The 19,114-nt window shown below is 38.9% G+C and overlaps 2 protein-coding genes across 3 annotated transcripts; one reads left to right on the top strand and one right to left on the bottom strand.

The window, feature by feature from the left end:
* Positions 1-368: 368 nt before the first annotated feature.
* On the top strand, positions 369-15,779 carry adam17a (ADAM metallopeptidase domain 17a). 2 transcript variants are annotated; one of them, XM_046856032.1, is made up of 19 exons: positions 369-737; positions 3,867-3,999; positions 5,005-5,138; positions 5,353-5,441; positions 5,769-5,946; positions 7,453-7,583; positions 7,949-8,035; positions 8,415-8,528; positions 8,917-9,061; positions 9,148-9,239; positions 9,338-9,490; positions 9,754-9,953; positions 10,255-10,358; positions 10,783-10,917; positions 11,196-11,326; positions 11,428-11,506; positions 12,758-12,846; positions 13,207-13,263; positions 14,184-15,779. In XM_046856032.1, the coding sequence occupies exons 1-19, from the start codon at positions 626-628 to the stop codon at positions 14,382-14,384; spliced, it is 2,364 nt and encodes a 787-aa protein (XP_046711988.1). In that variant the 5' UTR covers positions 369-625; the 3' UTR covers positions 14,385-15,779. The 2 variants fall into 2 exon arrangements, with proteins under 2 accessions (XP_046711988.1, XP_046711987.1); XM_046856031.1 differs by having other exon boundaries at positions 14,096-15,779.
* A 686-nt stretch (positions 15,780-16,465) lies between these two features.
* Positions 16,466-18,900, bottom strand: iah1 (isoamyl acetate hydrolyzing esterase 1 (putative)). The gene is made up of 6 exons (XM_046856033.1): positions 18,416-18,900; positions 18,283-18,335; positions 17,564-17,715; positions 17,314-17,475; positions 17,110-17,231; positions 16,466-16,732 (listed from the first exon to the last, which is right to left on the bottom strand). The coding sequence occupies exons 1-6, from the start codon at positions 18,476-18,478 to the stop codon at positions 16,559-16,561; spliced, it is 726 nt and encodes a 241-aa protein (XP_046711989.1). The 5' UTR covers positions 18,479-18,900; the 3' UTR covers positions 16,466-16,558.
* Between the last annotated feature and the right edge of the window lie 214 nt (positions 18,901-19,114).

The raw sequence follows: 19,114 nt of genomic DNA, 5'->3' as shown, positions 1-19,114 counted from the left end.
AGGAGGTTCATAGATGTGGTGAAGGAAGACATGCGGGTAGTTGGTTTGAAAGAGGCAGATGTAAAGGACAGAGTAGTATGGAGATAGCTGATTCGTTGTGGCGCCCCCTAATGGGAGCAGCAGAAAGAAGAAGAAGATACATCTCTATTGGTTATCAGGTCATCCTACCAGTATACAGTATGTTCTGCCGGTGTAATACTCTAAACCGGCCAGAGAGGGCAGTGATTTTCAGACTTGCCACATTAATATAGGGAATTTTACCGCTTTTAATGAGATCCCGCCTACTTGATTATGATTGGCCTACTGTTTGTGTGCTGTCCAATCACCTTGCTTCTAGTCACAACGACTTACTATACCCGGTAGTAGTGAGGCGCTTTGTAATACGGGTGGGGGAAAAAATAAGAGAAAGGGAAAGCGAGCCATATCCCGGCGCATATTTTGTGATCCGGAAGCACACATACGACAAGTTGGACCGACAGCACGGTTTCGGGTAAACGCTTGGGATTATATTGAATGTCCGAAACCCCTTGGATGTGTAATGTAGACCGTTAATATGATCATAGGTGCCGTTCATGCCGGAGTGTGAATAAAGACTTTCTGAGAGCTGTTTTTCTGAGATGCTACGATGAAGGTGATCATTTTGATGTTTATATTAGCACCATGTTGGGTGAAATGTGCACTGAATCCCAGATCGGTGGAGAAGGAGCTGAGAAAACAGGAAGCGGATGGAGAGTTTGGTGAGTTTTTCCCCCACATACATTTTAGCTCCATTTCCGTTGTATCAGAGTCACAACACCGACTGTCCGCCTCAAACCTACACCAGTCTAAGCTTATCTTCAACTATAGCTCTCTGAGAAATATATCTTTCTCCCTGTTTTCAGCCGGAAACTGATCTTAAAATTTTTCTTAACAATAACTGTTTTAGAATAATATTTTACGGTTTAATACAGCAACTCATCCCTCATCCCAGTATATCACTGATCTGCAAAACAACCCGGAATTAAAGCTTTCATTCACATTCAACTGATACCAAAACAATTGACTTATTATTGATGTACAGTTCCCATTAAATTGTCCACAACTATTCCTACAGCTTATATATCAATATATTTACGATATATTTCCACAGTTTTCTAGCAGTGTTTTCTCAGCTAAGCTCTAATGATCCATATTGACAGCTCGTGTAAAATGTGTCTCTAAATATACATTATTAAACAACTACGATTTTATTTCCAACAAAAAAATGCATACACAGTGTGCCAAGCCAAGAAATGACAATTAATAAGCACTATTTTTGAAAAAATAAAATGTTTTATAGGATTCCTTGTGACTTTTGTTTAAGAACAATTGCCCAAAGATGTAATCTTCTGAAGCAACTCTGAAACTATGTGCTAATGCTGCTATTTGAGTTTCATTTCCTTTTTTTTTATCTTTATCTTTATTTATTCTTTAAAAAAAATACATACTTTTCGCTCATATTTTAGGTTAGTTGGTTTATTTTGTGTGTAGAAGGTCTGAACTGTACAGTTGCCCATTTCTCGTCACTATATAAGGATCTATAGGTTATATTTTTCTCAGGGAATTCTCTAAAATGTGAATATTTATTATTTAAGCTGAAATTTGTTTTCAAACCATTATGTAGTTTCCTTTGAGATTTTGGAAGATTGAAACAGCATTATAAGTCATTTCAACATTCAATTCGTGTTTTACGTTTTAACGCTGATATTCTTCACGTTCAAATTTGTATTAATCACATACACATACATAGAGAGTACAACATACAGTGAAATGCACTGTCCAACATTTAATCATATCAAAGGAATAGAATTTAAGGATAAAAAAATTAAGTAGATCAATAAAAAAGTATAAACTATAAAAAATATGATTGTGTGATTGTCCTTATTGACAGTACAAATATTGTCAGTAGAAATTAAAGTGATTTAGTGTGATTGTCCTGAAAGTGTCCATGTGCAGTATGGTGTGGTATAAAGTGACACTGTGCTGTGTAAGTTCTTATTGAAGATGACTTTGAGAGAATAAAGTTTTCTCCAGAAGAACTGTATAACCCCCTATTCACAAATACAGAGATTTCAAAACAACAAAATGAGCGAATATGGTTAGTTTTCAACTTGACGACTTTCAGGTACGTGACTATGACACTGACTAAGTGTAAATGTAAATGTATATAGAAACTGAGTGACAGTGTATGACTACTGATAAAAGTGAAGACAGTAGAGAGCACATGATCTGTTTCCTGAATTGTTGTCAAAAGTGGACTGCTTGTTGTGTCATTCTCTGTTAAAAGCTACTGTGGCACTCGGTAGATTTCACAGTACAGCAAATGGTGATGTGTGAACCTAGCATAAAACTGTGGTCATGATTTGTAACAAAGACTTTCTGTCACACACGTCAGTAATATCTATGACTCACAATAAATATGAATTATAAATAGAAAATGGAAAAAAATACCATAAAATGAAAGTCTATTGTTTTCTAAGTGTTGAAAACGAGATATTTTCTTTTACAGAAATCTTGTTTTGCATTGTGTATTTATTCCAGGTGCTTCAAATAATATCCCTTACCAATGAAATGGCATTCAGACACTTCCTTGTTAATTTGGTTACTGAAAAGATAGAGGCAGGTATCGCTGTACTAATACAACCGCATTCAAATAACTGTTTGGCGTAAATGTGTAATGGACTGTGATGCAGACTGACGAATTTACTGTGCCAAGGATATTTATTTATTAAACATTTTTATCCTTTTGGAGTTTTATTTAATGCTGTGGAACATCTATGAGACAGACTGGTTCCTGTAATCACTTAAATGATAGCGTGCAACGATTAGAATTTATCAGATGCTATCAAAAACGATGTTATATACAGCAAACAAATCCACAAATAAATAAATACATATATAAATATATTTTTTACATGTATGAATTCATGAGTGGGCAGGAATTTAACAGATATATTTGGCATAATTATTATTAGAATAGTCTTTACTCCGGGTTTGCCCAAACTTACTCGTTGAAATCGACTATTCGGACTGTAATACAGTAATCCGCCGATTTACCGCGGTTCATATCTCGCCCCCCGGTTTATCCCAGAATTGCATTTGCCAAATTGCTAATTTGTTTGGCTGATTTTCCCGGTCTCTCGCAGATAGCACCATAGACCAAAAAACTTATAGGGATTTGTATTTACGGAGTTTAATGTTGAAATAATGAAATTTATTTATAAAAAATAGAATTATTTATTATAAAAATAAGTAAAATGTTAATACAGTACAGTAGTGTATACAAAAAATAGCATTTTGGGGGTGGCGTCAGTTTATCGCAGGTTTGGAACGTAACCACCGTGTTAAACGGGGAAAAACATATAGCCCTTGGAGAAATTTGTTGTCACTCTTGAAAAGGTATTTAAGCAAATTAACCTTTACTTAAGTTTTTAGAGAAAAATTATCTTAAACATCTTATTAAAAATTGTCTATCAAACTGTAAAACAAAACTAAGCTTTCGCCATGAACATAACCATAGAAGTTGATATGACGCTAAAGAAAGAAAGAAAGAAAAAGAAAGAGAAATCCACCATTCAGTTGCCACTGAAGGCTTTAATTAGCTAAATCAGATGTGTTCAAGCCTGAAATTTAATTCTGCAGAACTAAAAACACAGGGTTTGTACCCGTGGGTAGGTTTTCAAGCAGTTTCTATATAATGTCAATGAACACTAATCTACCGTTGTTTGGCTTTTGAACTACGGTCGTTAATATCATCTTTTACAAAATGTAGCTTTTATGTGCCACATGCTTGCTGTGTGATTGGAAGTAATGAATGCGCTTCTCCCCTTTGCTGAACTCGGATACAGAGAGCCTCAGCTCAATCTTGGCAGACTTTGAGGTGCTTCCTGCTTCTAGCCTCCAGCAGCATTCCTTAAGGAAGAGAGACGTTGACTCGCCGTCACACGTCGAACGTCTAGTCAGCTTCACCGCACTGAAGAGGTAAAGTCTTGTGAACTTTTTCTCTCCTGGAATGATCCCATTGCTCACATAAGACATCTTTAAAATTGAATAATTATCTGTACAGTAACTAAATACCCATACTGACCACGAGGAGCTTCTTGCTGGGTAGCAAATGTACTGAATAATGGTGGATATTTTCAGCGGAGGGTTAATCATGAAATCATTAGCTAGCTCACCTGTTTTTTCTTATTCTGCTTACTTGACAGTTCAGTTAACTAGGCGCAAAGGCAACTAAGCGAACTCAAAATTACGACTGATAACGAATATTAATAAGGATTAATAATATATTAATTAAAAAAAAAATAATGGTTATGTTCATTATAACTGTAGTGTACTGGATCAACTCAACTGCTGGGCTACTGTGATTTGGAAGCAATGATGGCTCATGCACCCAGATTAGTGATTTGTCCACTCAAATAATTGTGAAGTGTTCCAATAGGTTGATCTCTGGATTGTGATTAATAGAATAGCAATTATAATCCATATATACATTATAGCACAGTGAAATTTTTCTTCACATATGTCAGCTTGCTTCTAAGCTGGGGTCAGAGCGCAGAGTCAGCCATAATAAGGTTTCCTTGGCGCACAGAGGGTTATAGGCTCAAGAGTGGCAGCTTGGCGATACCAGGGTTTGAACCCCCCGACCTTCCGATCAGTAACCCAACACCTTAACCACTAAACTTCCACTTTCCCTACTCATCTCATTCAAGTCAAACCATTCTGAAAAATGCTACAATAATGGTACGGTCTTTTGAAATGGGAACGTTGTCACTACCACCATGACCCGCAGAGGGCTTATATATTTATGGAACACTTTATGTATGATGATTTATATAATACTGATTTTACTGAGATTCTCATTTGTAACTGTACAGCATTGTGTCACACTGTTCTCTTGACTTTCCAATCAGGAGGTGTCGGATTGTCCCTAAAGGTTGTGTTTGAATTTCCACTTTTTCTTTCTTTATTACTTTATTTCTAAAGGCATTTCAAGTTGTACCTGACCACCAACACCGAGCTTTTCACAGACAGCTTCAAAGCAGTGTTTATAGATGATCAAGGAAAGGAGAAGAATTACGAAGTCGAATTGCAAAATTACTTCCGAGGACATGTAGTAGGTGAGATTCTCGGTTTGAGCTGTGACTCTGGAGTGGGGAAAATGATAATAATACAACAGTCATACGTTTAATGTATTAGTTTGTAATGATGGTAATAATAGTCGTTGTAGTAAAAATAATAATTGTAGTTACCATCCTAGATTTTAAGAATGAACCAAATTTACATAGAACACAAAGGTAACCAGGAACAGTACTTTCACTCTTATTGTCTCAGGTGAGGAGCATTCACGGGTGCAGGCCCACATAGATGGAGATGAATTTTCAGCGCATATCCTTACTGATGAAGCCGAGTACAACGTGGAGGTATCTATTTTTTTCTGCCTTGAAGAAAAGTTCCCCTCTCCTCCCTCTTTCCCCTCTTTTTGACATATCCTTGGTGGGGGCATTGTATAAATCAAATCTCTCAATCAGGTTCATATCTGAGATTCTATGTTATGTCAAGCCTTTCCTGAAGATTTTACTTCGAAAGGCTGGTACCTTAAAACATTTCTAACGTGCTTGTGTCTCTGCCCCACACAACCCCACCACACACACACACACACACACACACACACACACACACACACACACACACAAACACACATACACCACCACCCTTCTATTTTCTCTCTTCTCCTTTACATCTATTAGCCCATATGGAGGTTCACAGAGAAGGCGCCAGACAACCGCCTGCTGGTGTATCGCTCCGAGGACATCAAGAACATTAGCCGACTGGCATCCCCAAAAGTATGTGGTTACGTCAATGCTGAGGCTTCACAGTTTCTTCCAGAGGAGCCCAAAACAGCAGCACAGTCACAGAAGGATGGTGGTGAGAATTTGGAATTTATAAAGGCTGCAGTGATTATGCAGATTACTTTCGCTGGAAAAAAAAGTCTTTCAAAATGTCATGCAGTCATTAGAGAGCAATATTTGATCGAGGCGCAAGTAATGCAGACTTTCGCCTGTCACTTCGCCATCTGTCACTCCTGCAGCACACATCTCAACCACAATCTGCTCAGAAGCTTCACAGTTTTATCCATTCTGACTGATACAAGAGCTGCTGTCATCAATTACTAATTGCACATGGAGTTTAAATTACTTAGTCCTGCCTGGCTCAGTTTTCAGACTTCAGACAGTTTATAGGTATTGCTGTGAGATCTGGGGTATTGTTTATCTAAATGTGTGGGTTTTTCGCGCACGTGCACGCACACCTGTATGCATCAGCCATCAATAAACCCCACACAGTCTAAATTAATGTGCTCATTTGCATTAAGAAATGCCCTAAACGACCGCTCGCTGTGCTGCTTGTTACAGATCACAGGGGACATGTCGAAAGGTCTGAGAGGACAAACTTTACCTGAATAAATAATTATTAAACAAAATGCTTTATCTAGAAATAAAGAATAAGGTTTTCAGGGTGTGTTTTTTTTTTCTTTTAACTGCATGTCAAAACTGCAACAAATGAAAATGCACTGTTTTTGTCATCGCTTTCCGCTGAAGGAAACTGGTAGTCAGCTTGAAAATGGCAGCTGTTCTTGGGCTTTTAGATTTGGCTACATTTCAGCATTACCGAAAGAATAATTATTGATTTCACACTGTTGCGCAAGATGCAAGTGCAGAAGACGCATCAACTGAAACGAAGCATGGGGCTGCATGAGCCATAAATTCCTACACGATATCACACAAGTCGATCTTTAAAAATGTGATATATGTCATTTTATTTTATTTTATTATAGGTGGGACCCTCCAAATTCAATCAAATATTTTCTCCTTGATGCTCATCCGATTAACAGCAATATCAGTAATATAATGTCAGCTGCTTTCAGTTTGTTTACTTGCTCTTTCTACCACTAGTGGAAATGTACAATGGACAATTCTAAGCATGTGTGCGGTTATTAACGTAACCTCTGAGATAATCATCTGAGAGACCAAAAATTTGCTAATATAAAACAACTTGCTCTAAAAACTGAGTTCAGAGAGAGAAACTAAATGCAGATGAAGTCGTGCTCTATTTGCTGAAGGTTATTTACAGCTCTGTGAAAGTATGCATTGATAAGATGAAAGAACAGAAAGCGTGACAGCACAGCACAGCAGTGTTTTTTGTTTTTGTTGTTTTTAAGGATAAAAGCTGGTGCTAATAAGCTTTTTCAGTTGTTTTCTAGATTTTTGAGCAATTGCAAGAGTTGACCTATTATTACCAAGTTACCTCAAAAGCAATAAATATTCAAATGTGCAATCAGTAGAGATACACCAAGCAAAACAGACAGGGGGCGTATCCAGTCTGTCTGACCTCTGCAACTAACTATCCTTCATGTTTTCTGATGAATGCGTACAGAAGCAGGTCGGAGAGTTCGAAGACAGGCTCACAACCACAAGAAGAACACCTGCACGCTGCTACTGGTGGCCGACTACCGCTTCTACAAGCACATGGGCCGTGAAGAGGAAAGCACCACACTGAACTACCTGGTAAACAATAATAATAGTTCGAGAAGGAAACATGCAACAGTTTAGACACAGGTTGTTTTTTTAGCAAAACAGCATGTGCTTATGAGAAAGGACCTAACCGAAAGTATGTAAAATCTTAGATAATGGAATTTCAGCGGTATGATCTTGTATAGATGAGATGCACCAGAGCTACATTTCGAGATTGGACTACTAATGTCTGTCAGTTTTTCTTTTTAATAATTTTTGGAGTGTAGATTAATAAACTGGGGAAACATCATTTAATGCAGTTTAGCATTCTGAGTCTGTGACAAACAAATTACAAAGGGATTTGAGCGTAATTCTGAACGCACAGTGTTTAGTGAATTTGCACATGCTGTTTCTTTCAGATTGAACTGATTGACCGAGTGGATGACATCTACAGGAACACTTCATGGGACGATGAGTTCAAAGGCTACGGTGTACAGATTCATCAGGTCACTACCACACAGTTCAGTTCAAACCTCTTCTACCAGATGAAGTATTTTTTCCTTCTGTAAAGTTCATGGTCTTGGTTGACGCACACAGTTTTTACATTTAAATGCCCTTTCCACTTCTTGCCCCAACTGACTCATTTGTCCATTTATAATAAAGCGTGATTCAGTGGAGAATGGCATTTCACCAATCATGTGATATTCACTCAACAGGAACACAATGGCCGCTTTGGGCTGCGATCGTGACTGTTATGCGGTTGTGGTTTTCATCATGTATAGTCACTGTTTTCAGTGCGAATGTTGCACACTGATATTCCGTTGGCGTCTGTGGTGCACGATGTAATAAATTGCGCTAAAGCTTCAATCATGTTCCATGTAACAGATCATCATAAACAAGTATCCAACTAAGGTGTCTGAAGGACAGCTCCACTATAACATGGAAGGCAGCCCACGACCAAAAGACAACCAAGTGTGGGATGTCAAGAAGCTTCTAGAAGTGAGCGCTTCAATTTCTTTTTGTAATATTATTGAGAAAAGCTGTTCGTTTCTGGTATAGCATTTATTCAATTATTTATTTTCAGCAGCATGTTGGTCTCACATGGCCATTTCGCAGATTTTTCCGTTCTATTATTTGAATTACACTTGATTTCTTTCACAACGTTATTCTGTTGTAAGAATACAGAGTTGGCAAGGTTGTTATCAGAAGAGATTTGTGTGTATTATGCATTAATATTAATATTTGAGAACATGCTGGTAGGTGCATTAATGGCTCTAAATTGTGTGTTTTAAACACTGGATCCTCAATCACACTTCCCAACATAAACATGTATTTATTTTCCACTGGATTGATACGAAACCAAAATAACTGGCCTGTTCTGTTGCAGCAATTCAGTTCAGATATAGCGGATAACGCTTCAGCTGTGTGCCTGGCTCACCTCTTCACTTATCAGGACTTCGACGAAGGCACTCTCGGACTCGCATATGTAGCTTCCTCCAGAGACCAGGCCTTGGGAGGACTCTGCTCAAAACGTATGGCTGTGTTTCAAATTTACTCGGATACGCCTTCTCCAAAATGTGCAGAGGTTATACAAATCATGCCCTTATTTTTTTTACAGCTTACTATCCGGTCCCTTCAGTGAGGAAAGCCAGCTACCTGAACACTGGTTTAACCAGCACTAAGAACTATGGCAAGACCATTCTTACCAAGGTTTGTGTGTAAATGCTTAATGCGACCACATCACAGTTCTGAAAGCAGTTATATTCCCTGGGAGCTGAACATTTTTTGTGTCGATTACGAACACGTAGGAAGCAGACCTGGTGACCACTCACGAGCTTGGACACAACTTCGGAGCAGAGCACGACCCAGACAACATTGCCTACTGTGCTCCAAGTGATGACCAAGGTGGCAAGTTTGTAATGTACCCCATCGCCGTGAGTGGAGACCATCCAAACAACAAGGTATCAGTCTCGCATTTAATAACAATAACATTCTGATACTTACAGGTTTTAGCAAGAAAACTGAGCAAACTTAAAAAAATATAAAGCAGCAAAAATCTATCATTTGCTCGGATGATCTACAGTTGAGAAAAGGTTCAAAACAGCATCCACATGAAAATCCGCCTGTAACTGTATTGACTTTATGCTCCTGAAAGGTTTAACGCTTTTTTTTGTTTGTTGTTTTTTAGTTCTGGCATGAAATATATGCTTTGTTTTAATTGCAGCGGTTCTCAAACTGCAGTAAAGCATCAGTGAGCAGGACTCTGAGGGTCAAGGCTCCACAGTGCTTCAAGGTACGCTCCATGAATTTGTGTGGCAACTCTCGTGTGGAGGAAGGGGAGGAGTGTGACCCCGGACTCCTCCATCGCAATGATGACCCCTGCTGTACAGCTGACTGCAAGCTGAAAAAGCGCATGCAGTGCAGGTATGCTGTGAGGCAGATCAATCTCGTAATTGATGGTTGTGAGAGTAGGAGTGAGTGATGCAATACAAATATTATAGATTTTTCTATGATATGATTTGTCATATCATTTTCCAGCTTTCACTTCTTGGCCTACATTAAAAGATTAACTTATCCTTTTACATTTTTTTTATTTTATTACATTTTTTTTGGGGGGTGGTTTTGTTAAACCTCAAAATGTAGAAAAGTAGCATCATTGTGTGGTGTGTGTTTGTTTTTTTTGTGCTTGTTTATTCACTTTGTTGTATTTCTCCCTGTGCCTCAGTGACAGGAACAGTCCATGTTGCCACGGATGCAAATTCCAAGAAGCCAATAAGATCTGTCAGGAGTCCATCAACGCAACGTGTAAAGCCAGCTCATCGTGCACGGGTGAATAATAATAGGAATAATCCCATAATTATCAGGTGGTATTTGACATGCAGGCCGAGTGGGAGAAAATAAAGCGCACGTCATTTTGTATGATCGTACAAAGCTCTGCTTGTTTACTTGGAACAATAACGAGGTGCCAAAAGCCTCTAGGTTTGTCTTTTGGTCAAACTCGGGAGGATCTTTTTTTGTGTACATTCATATTTGTAGATGCTCGTATCCAAACTTCTAATGATCTCATTTATACAACTGAGCACTTGAGGTTCGAAGGCCTTGCTCATGGACCTGTCATTTGTAGGTTGGTGGTGCTGGGATTTAAACTCACAAACCGATCAGAGGTCCGACATCTTAAACGCTGTGCGTTCGATGCTGTTTTTAATATTTGTTGTAGAGGAATTCATTTATTTTTTTTTTTTTTTCCTTGTAGGCAAAAGCAGTGACTGTCCAGCTCCTGGAAATCTGCCTGATCAAACAGAGTGTGTGGATAGAGGCCAGTGTCGCAGTGGCGAGTGTGTTCCTTTTTGCGAAGTTAAAATGAGTCTTCGCCCCTGCGCATGCAACGGTGAGTCCGGTTGAAGTCCACACTGGTTTCGGGTGGAACATATTTCTCAGGCGCTTTGACACAGTCGCCTTGGGATTTCCTGTTTAAGGGTATTTTCTGGTGAGCCTTGAACACTAAATACAAATAAATAAATACAAAAAAGAAATGACCAATATTTATATTATTTTACATTTCAAACTCTCAAAATCTGTCAGTTTGAGTGATGTCAGTAAAAATAATATAATGTACAGCTTTTAATGGGTATTTTAAATAACAGTGACTCCTTCGCTTTCTTACAGAAACGGACAGCTCGTGTAAAGTGTGCTGTAGGGACAAAAACGGACTCTGCACCCCTTTTCAGGATGATGGTGGAGATTATCTGTATCTGAGGAAGGGAAAACCCTGCACTGTGGGCTTCTGCGATGGCAACGTGAGCTCCTTTACTTCCTTCTTCCTCACTTTTTTGCGATGATTTGTTTCATTTGTTCCGTTTCTTTTTTGCCATAAAATGTCGTGTTTTATCTCTTTCAGGGTAAATGCATGAAGCAGGTACAAGACGTTGTGGAGAGGTTGTGGGACTTTATTGACAAGCTGGACATCAACACGTTTGGTAATAATAGATGATCAACTGCATTGTCTTGTAAGATTTTAGATACAGTCAGCTTGAAAAACTGTTTCTTGTTTCTATTTATATTGTTATCAAGAAAATGTTTCAGCAGCTCTTCAGTCATCAACCCTGACTTCCTGTTTCATGGGGTAATACAGAGGCCTAGTTTCCTTAGCCATTGTTGTGGAGAAGATAGAAAAAAAGAGGAATAGAAAAATGAAAGCCAATGGCTATTAAAATAGTTAGATAGATATGCTAGATAAATATGCTTATATACAATAGCAATAATAAATAAAAAAGACGAAACAATGAGAGCCGTATGTATGTAATATATATTTTCTTTATGCACAGTATGGAGAGTCAAAAAGTGAGTGCGTCTAAAGTTACATTTGGAGGTTTGCAGAAATATGTTTGGCTTCACCAAGTCAAAATACACTTAGATGCTGCCTCAAAACCAGCCGTCCAATCAGAATGCATGGCAAAAGAACCTGTTGGTTTCTATGAGTCTTGATGTGGGTTCTGTGAGAGAAAACTGAAGACAAAAATGTGGTGGGGGGAAAAAAATTCAGATGGGTGAGACGCTGTTCAGATGCTGTTCTGCATGGTTTAAGATCTGATTGTGGGATCTGTTTTTCCTGTTGTAAAGGCTCTGAGAAATAATGAGACATTATTCATTCTTAACAATTCAAATTAAATTTGGACTGCTGTTGCAGACCCACATGTTACTACTTAGATATTTTCAGCAGCACAACGCTGTGTGAGCTTAAGCTAAAATCTATATCTTTGTAACTTACACTATATGGACAAACGATTGTGGACCCCTGATTAGAAGATTTGCATGTGTTGTTTTGTTTTTAATCCCATTCCACATTTAGTCCCCGTTTGCTGTTAGAATAACCTCCACTCTTCTGAGAAGATGCGCTTGTGGAGATTTGTGCTCATTCGGCCCACAAGGGTGTCAGTAAAGTCAGGTACTGATGTAGGTGAGGTGAGGAGGCCTGAGGTGCAGTCAGCATTCACATTCATTCCAAAGGTGTTCAGAAGGGTTCAGGTCAGTGCTCCATAGCAGACCACTCAAGATCTTCCACTCCAACCCATGTAAACCATATTTTCCCCGAACAGGTTTGATGGAAAAAATTAATTCTATCTCATGGTAAAAGATATGTGGCTGGAAAAGTCAGGTGTCCTAATACTTTTGTTCATATGTATTTAACCACCTTTACTAAGGGTGCTCATAATTCTTAATGTCTTCAGGGAAGTTCCTGGCTGACAATATAGTGGGCTCTGTGGTGGTCTTCTCTCTCCTTTTCTGGATTCCTCTGAGCATACTGGTGCACTGTGTGGTAAGTATTTTTTTTTTTTCTTTTTTTTTTTTTTTAATTTGGGAATAAAAGACGGCTTTTATCAGAAATATTATCAGGTGGTATGTTAAATCACCCCTATATGTGTGTGTTTGAACATCCCCTGTTTTATATATGGACTCAGTGCAACATTAAAATCCAGGCATCATATTCCAATAAGAGCGCTAGTGTTTTAATCCTCTAATAGCACAGATTTTCCCCCTTAATTACAGTGAATATAAGACTACTTTTAGTATTTAGTGGTGTAATCATTATTTGTTGAAAGATCAGTGAGAAAATTGGGATCTGAAAGGTCACCATGTAACAGATTCACATTTTTTTTTCTATTGTGCTTGTTTGCAGGACAAGAAGCTGGACAGACAGTACGAGGAGACCTCCAAATCTCTCATATATCCCAGCGTAAGTGCCTTTTCCTCATCCGTGCACCGTTATTCCAGAGATGGGGATTATTTGCATACTTGTACTAAACGGGTCGTAAAGAGAGCGAGCATAACTGTGTGTGAGAAAGTGTGTGAGGTGCAGTTCGCATGGCCTTTTCAGTGGCGCTAAACACATTATGTGAGTGTATGAGGTGAGTGTGGCTGAAGATGTGACCTGTGGCTCCACTGTTTGCTCTGAGCCTCATGGAACTGCAGCAGATGAAGGTGGAAGTGTGTAGTAAAGCCCGAGGTGAGTGTGTCACATGGTCTTTGCCCGTGTAGTGTAGTGTGTCGAGTTGTGCATCTGTTAGCTAGCTGTTTTCTAAGGTGTGTCGAATGCTGAGCACGGGTTGAAGTGTATAGTGTTGTGCAGTCGGTGTTGATGTAAACGTTCACTGAAGTGTGGTAGTGTTATGAGTGCATGGCTTTGTTTTTTTTTTTTTTGAGATAAATTGCACAAATCCCAAAGAATCCCCCCGGAACCTGAGATGCGGATGATTTGCCTGAGCAGCTCATGGGTGTGTAAGAGGTGACGTCAGTGTAGAGAAAGAAGTCTGGCATGTTTTTCATGTTTAAGATGATGATCCAGTTATAGTCAAATCATTTTAAGTTTAAGATCACAGTGTTACACTGTATAATAGATAAAACGGCATTTGTTTAGCATTTTGCACATTTATTAACATTAATCTCAACCACTGGGAACATTGGCTCCTTTTTACTCCATTAAAACATCTGACTGTTTTCCCCAGTGTTGTGTTTTTTTGGTTTTTTTTTTTTAAGTTTTTACTAATGACACTTCTCTTCCTATCTAGAATATGGAGATGCTGGGCAGTGCTGAAGGAGCTCCCATGCGCATCATCAAAGCGCCCTTTCTTCCTCCTCCTGCTCCTTCTGTTTCAGCAGCGCGAGCCGTGCAGGGACACTCCAGCGGCAGCAGCACCTCTCCGCCCGCAACGTCCTCTTCCGAGCCCAGAGCGGATCCTCAACGTATGGCCACCATCGAGGAGGACTCCAGCGGCGACTCTCCACCAGGGACAGCCTTCCCCCCGAGCTCTGCGCCAGCCAAGTCGTTCGAGGACCTCACCGAACATTCGCCAGTAAACCGCCAGAACCGGCGACTGCAGAGACAAGCGCGCATCGAGAGCAAAGAGACGGAGTGCTGAAAGACTCGCGCGTTCGCCCCGTCGCATTCACACCTCACACTCACTCCACTGCAGGTATGCACTTTGGTACACGACAAACAAATGAGCCTTTATGTAGATTCGGGGTTATTTTTGCTGGGACAATCGGTATACTGTAGTTGGATATTAAAAGGTCGCCCCCTGTTGCCTGTAAAGAGAAACACATTTCAATGATTTCGTCTTTCCTCGATTTAATCCCCCCCTCCGTGTTAAAACGTATAGGTTGTGTTTTCGACAATAGGAGCTGTGCCGAGAAGCACTTCTTTGGATAAACATGTTTGAAGGGCAAGAAAACCAGAAGCCTTTACCGAGGAAAAGTAATCTATTGCCTATTCTAATCCGATCTATTGCCCAGCTTTCATACTGCTTATTACAGCTCTAGAAACACTGCACTTTTAAAGGTAATTAAAATGTGCCTTGTGATCAGGGATCAGTGGAGGTTTTCTTTGTAAAGGATCACATCCAATATTTGAGTTAAAGGTCAGTCTTGCTGTCATTTTCCGCTCCCAGGAATCTCGACCTAGACTCGGCTCTGCGTCCAATTTCAGTGCGCTTCTGTACTACTGCTCATCACGTTGTCAAACAGATGATTAAACTGGAATGTTCCTCCGCATAATCTGCCCTTCCTACTTCTGCTCTGCCGTAGAAGTTCTACTACATTTGAGGTTTTCTATTTTGTAAAACTGTTCGGAGATTTGAACTGGAAAACTCGATAATATATCAAAAACACTGAATTCTAATTTAAACGCACACGTGTGAGCCTGTGGAAACATATCAGTAGGAGAAGTCTTCAAATGTGTGTTTTTGTTTTTTTATTTAGGCAGTGAATACTGTATGTGCTGTTTAGATTTCACTATCGTATTTATGATTTAAGCATTACAGATGTGAATCTTTATACGTTTATTTTTCTTGTTCGAAACCGTTGCGTTAGCCGAACACGTGCGCTGTGTATTTCACGTGTACGTACGTCGTGCCTTTCTGACTCCATTTTATATGCGATTCTCTTATGTATGAAAATACGATTTCCCATTTACACTTTTTTTGTTACGTAAGTGTTGTAATTGATGGCTTGGTGATGCCCCAGGTCATATTTAACATTTTACTGTGCCATAAACCCATAAAATACAGTTTTTTATGGTGTTTGAAATACTATATAATGCCATTTGGTAAACCAGGAAGTTTAAAATGTCATATTTTGGTTGAAATGTTTCAGGTTGTATTAAGTGCTATAGTACGATGCATTTATCTTCTAGATGTATATATCTTTATTTACTTACACTGTATGGACTCGCAAGAATAAACTCTTACCACTACACATGGTCTTGTATGGAAAGTGACTGCAAACACACTGGATAGAAGCTCAGCCAATTTCAGTATAATTATATGTAAGAAGCGAGTGATCAAGTGCATAAACTCAAACTCTCGTTATAGATTCTTCGTTTGAGTACGTACTTGAGTATTTTGGATTGGATGGAGTTGCACCTGCTTATCTGCACTTATATCGACATTACAACTGATTTAATAGTACAGCAAAAAAATGACCTGTGTACAGATTTTAGTAAATGAAAGGGGGGGAGTTAATTGGGTCACCTGACTCTTCCAGCCATACGTGGTTCTTCCTCAAATGTACCTCAAAATTGGAGGCACACAATTGCATGAGATGTTTTTAGATGCATTAAATTTTCCATTCACTTAAACAAGCAGACGTGTACCTGTTCCAGCATGGCCGTGCCCCTGTGCATAATGCGAGCTCCATGAAGATATGCGGGTGGAATGAAAGATCTGGTCTTCTATAAAGCTCTGACTTCAATCCTATTGAATACCTTTGGGATGAACTCTGACCCCAGGAATCCTTAACCTACATCAGTACCTGATTTTACTCTTGTGGGTGAATTACAGAGGTGGAAAGTATTAAAGTACAAATACTGGTTGTAGTAAATGCGAATCGAGGTACTGCTGTATTTTATAATTCCAACATGATGTGAACATCTGATTCAGACATTCTTTGTAAACCTCGTGCCTTTATTAACACGAATCCGAAGTGCAAATCAGACCAAAAACTGGCGTAAAAGACATTTAGTTGCAGTGCAGCTTCTAATCACCCAGCAGGCTGTTCTCAGGGTTCTTACAGTCTACATCAGCCCAGTACGGCAGGATGAAGGGTAAATCAGCGACTCTGCTCTCCAACAGTCTCCACACGTGTTCGGCTACAAACTGGTTGCCCTTTTCAGAGAGGTGCAGGCCGTCTGAGAGATACACTGAGAAATCCTGAAAGAAAGGGAATGCGGAATGTTTATTTGCATTCAGGATCGTGTACAAAGAGTAATAAACGTGGAGATGGATTGAAATAAATGAGTGTTGTATGATATGGGATTTTATTATATTGTGATAATGCCAAAACTTTAACACAACACTCAACTGAACTAAAAAGCTTGCTGTCTTAATTTCAATTACAATTAATTTGTAATTAAACATTTTTGCCCTTTTTTTTTGTCTTTTGTAGCTTCTGAGGCATATTGTTAGAGTGTTTGTTCTCAAAGATTCATGGATCTGCTTGGTTGCTAATACTGGATCAACACATATTATGCAGCCTCCATTTTTATACATGTATCTATGAATTGCCTGATTATGTGTGTGTCTGGCACCTCTCCGTCTTTTTGCATGAGGGACCAGAGGTCGATCACGTCCACTCCGCACTGTCTAGCCGTCTGGACGCACACCTGAGCGTACTGTCCAGCCACAGAGTTTAGACGATTCAGCGAGCACCCTGGAGGGGAAGGACGAGTAGAAAACACTTATTGTGGCATATTAATATACAAGCAAACAAACAAACGTAAATATGATCAGACCTTTTAGGATGCACTCTTTTTCCCAAAGTTCCTCTTGTATCGGTGGAGGAGCGATAAATATGATCTTGTCCTTAGGTACGCCAGCTGTAGCCAAATATCTGACAATGTCCTTCAGATTCTCAGAATATTCATCAGAGGGAACGTGTTGCTGTGGGTTCTTATCTGAAAGAAAGTGATATAATAGTGTTTAAATAGTGACACAGAGAAGGTTCATTTAGCCAAATTGGATACCAGGCTAAACTCATCTTGCCTTTCAGGGCAGAATCATTGGCACCGAAGAACACAGTCACTGCTGCGATCGAAGCACGAGAATCACCATGATGTGGGATTAATCGGGGAACAACCAGTTTGGCCCATCGAGTGTTGTATCCAGACAATCCTCTGTTCACCACGTCACACTTTCTGACAAAACAATAAGTATAGTTTATAACAGACAAACTACTTGTGGCCCTGTGTGACTGTACAATTAATTCCACACACCTCCTCTGCACTGATTTCTTTCCTAAACAGATTGTGACTATTCATTTGACACAAACGTTTTACTTCCTGTGTTTTTTAAAACCATCATGCATTAGGTTATGGTGTGTCTGAGAGAGATTAAACCCATTCTAACTCTTGGGACTAAAATAATAGACTCAGAACTATAAAAAAATCTATAATAACTAAATTGAAATGAAATCACAGATTTTGTTTGAGACAAGCACCAGCAAGGGTGACATGGGTAATCACTCCATATAGAAATAATCATACAAAGAAATGGTAATAATAACTTCACACATCATTCACTTTAATTCTTGAGTGCTGGAAAGCTGCTTTGAGACAAAGTCCATTGTGAAAAACGCTATAGAAATAAACTTGAACTTGGTAATATTATGAAAAATGTAATAAATGGACAAAGAGAGCTATATATAGTGTACATATATCTAGGGAACATGGACACATGAAGGCTATGAAGAGTTTAACTCTCACCTCGCAAGTTTGTTGGCGATCTCAGAACCCCATCCTTTCACTTGGAAGGAAAACTGAGAGAAAAGAAAGGTCTCTTTATGAAGGAATAATACAAATTTGCACCTGCTTGTGTGTGAATCGTGTTCAAACCTACCTGTGTAATCGAGTCTCCAAATAAAACCACCTGAGGCCAGATAATACTCTTTATTTTTGACATCGTAATAAACTGAAACTAAAACATGCATATATTTTAGACATGCATTACATATGTCTTCTTCACTGGTTCAGTCCGCCGCTGGCGCAGTGCAGGAGGTGATCATTATCGCCCTTAGCGGAAATTGTGCAGAACAACAGCTTATTTCTTAGCCACTATAAGTTGTTATAATAATAATAATAATAATAATAATAATAATAATAATAATGATGAAAGGATTTGAGATCGGGTCTCTGTATAACAAGCTTTTGCCCACAGTAACATTTTACACTTTACAGGACACTTTATATAGTAGGAAATTATAGACTTTTTCACTTCTCTTGCAAATCAGTTCTTTCATCATTATTTCCACCAAGCAAACCTTCATGTGAGCTCTTTAAACACATTTATTTCAACTAAAAATAATAATCTTTATAGTCTATAGAGTCAAGCGCAATAAACTTTTTTTTTTTTTAAGTACAGTGTGTGTGTGTGTGTGTGTGTGTGTGTGTGTGTGTTGATTTTGGTCTTATACTTTCCTAATATAAAATAAATCAGTGATCTGTAAAACAACCGCTGTTAAATGTGTAATGGTTAAATGTGCTGCGCTACATGTTATTTATTTATAAATCGTTATAAATGTTGTAATACTACTCTGTT

Source organism: Silurus meridionalis, chromosome 8 (genome assembly GCF_014805685.1).
Source record: "Silurus meridionalis isolate SWU-2019-XX chromosome 8, ASM1480568v1, whole genome shotgun sequence".
Taxonomy (NCBI): domain Eukaryota; kingdom Metazoa; phylum Chordata; class Actinopteri; order Siluriformes; family Siluridae; genus Silurus; species Silurus meridionalis.
This window is presented reverse-complemented; position numbering and strand designations above follow the sequence as displayed.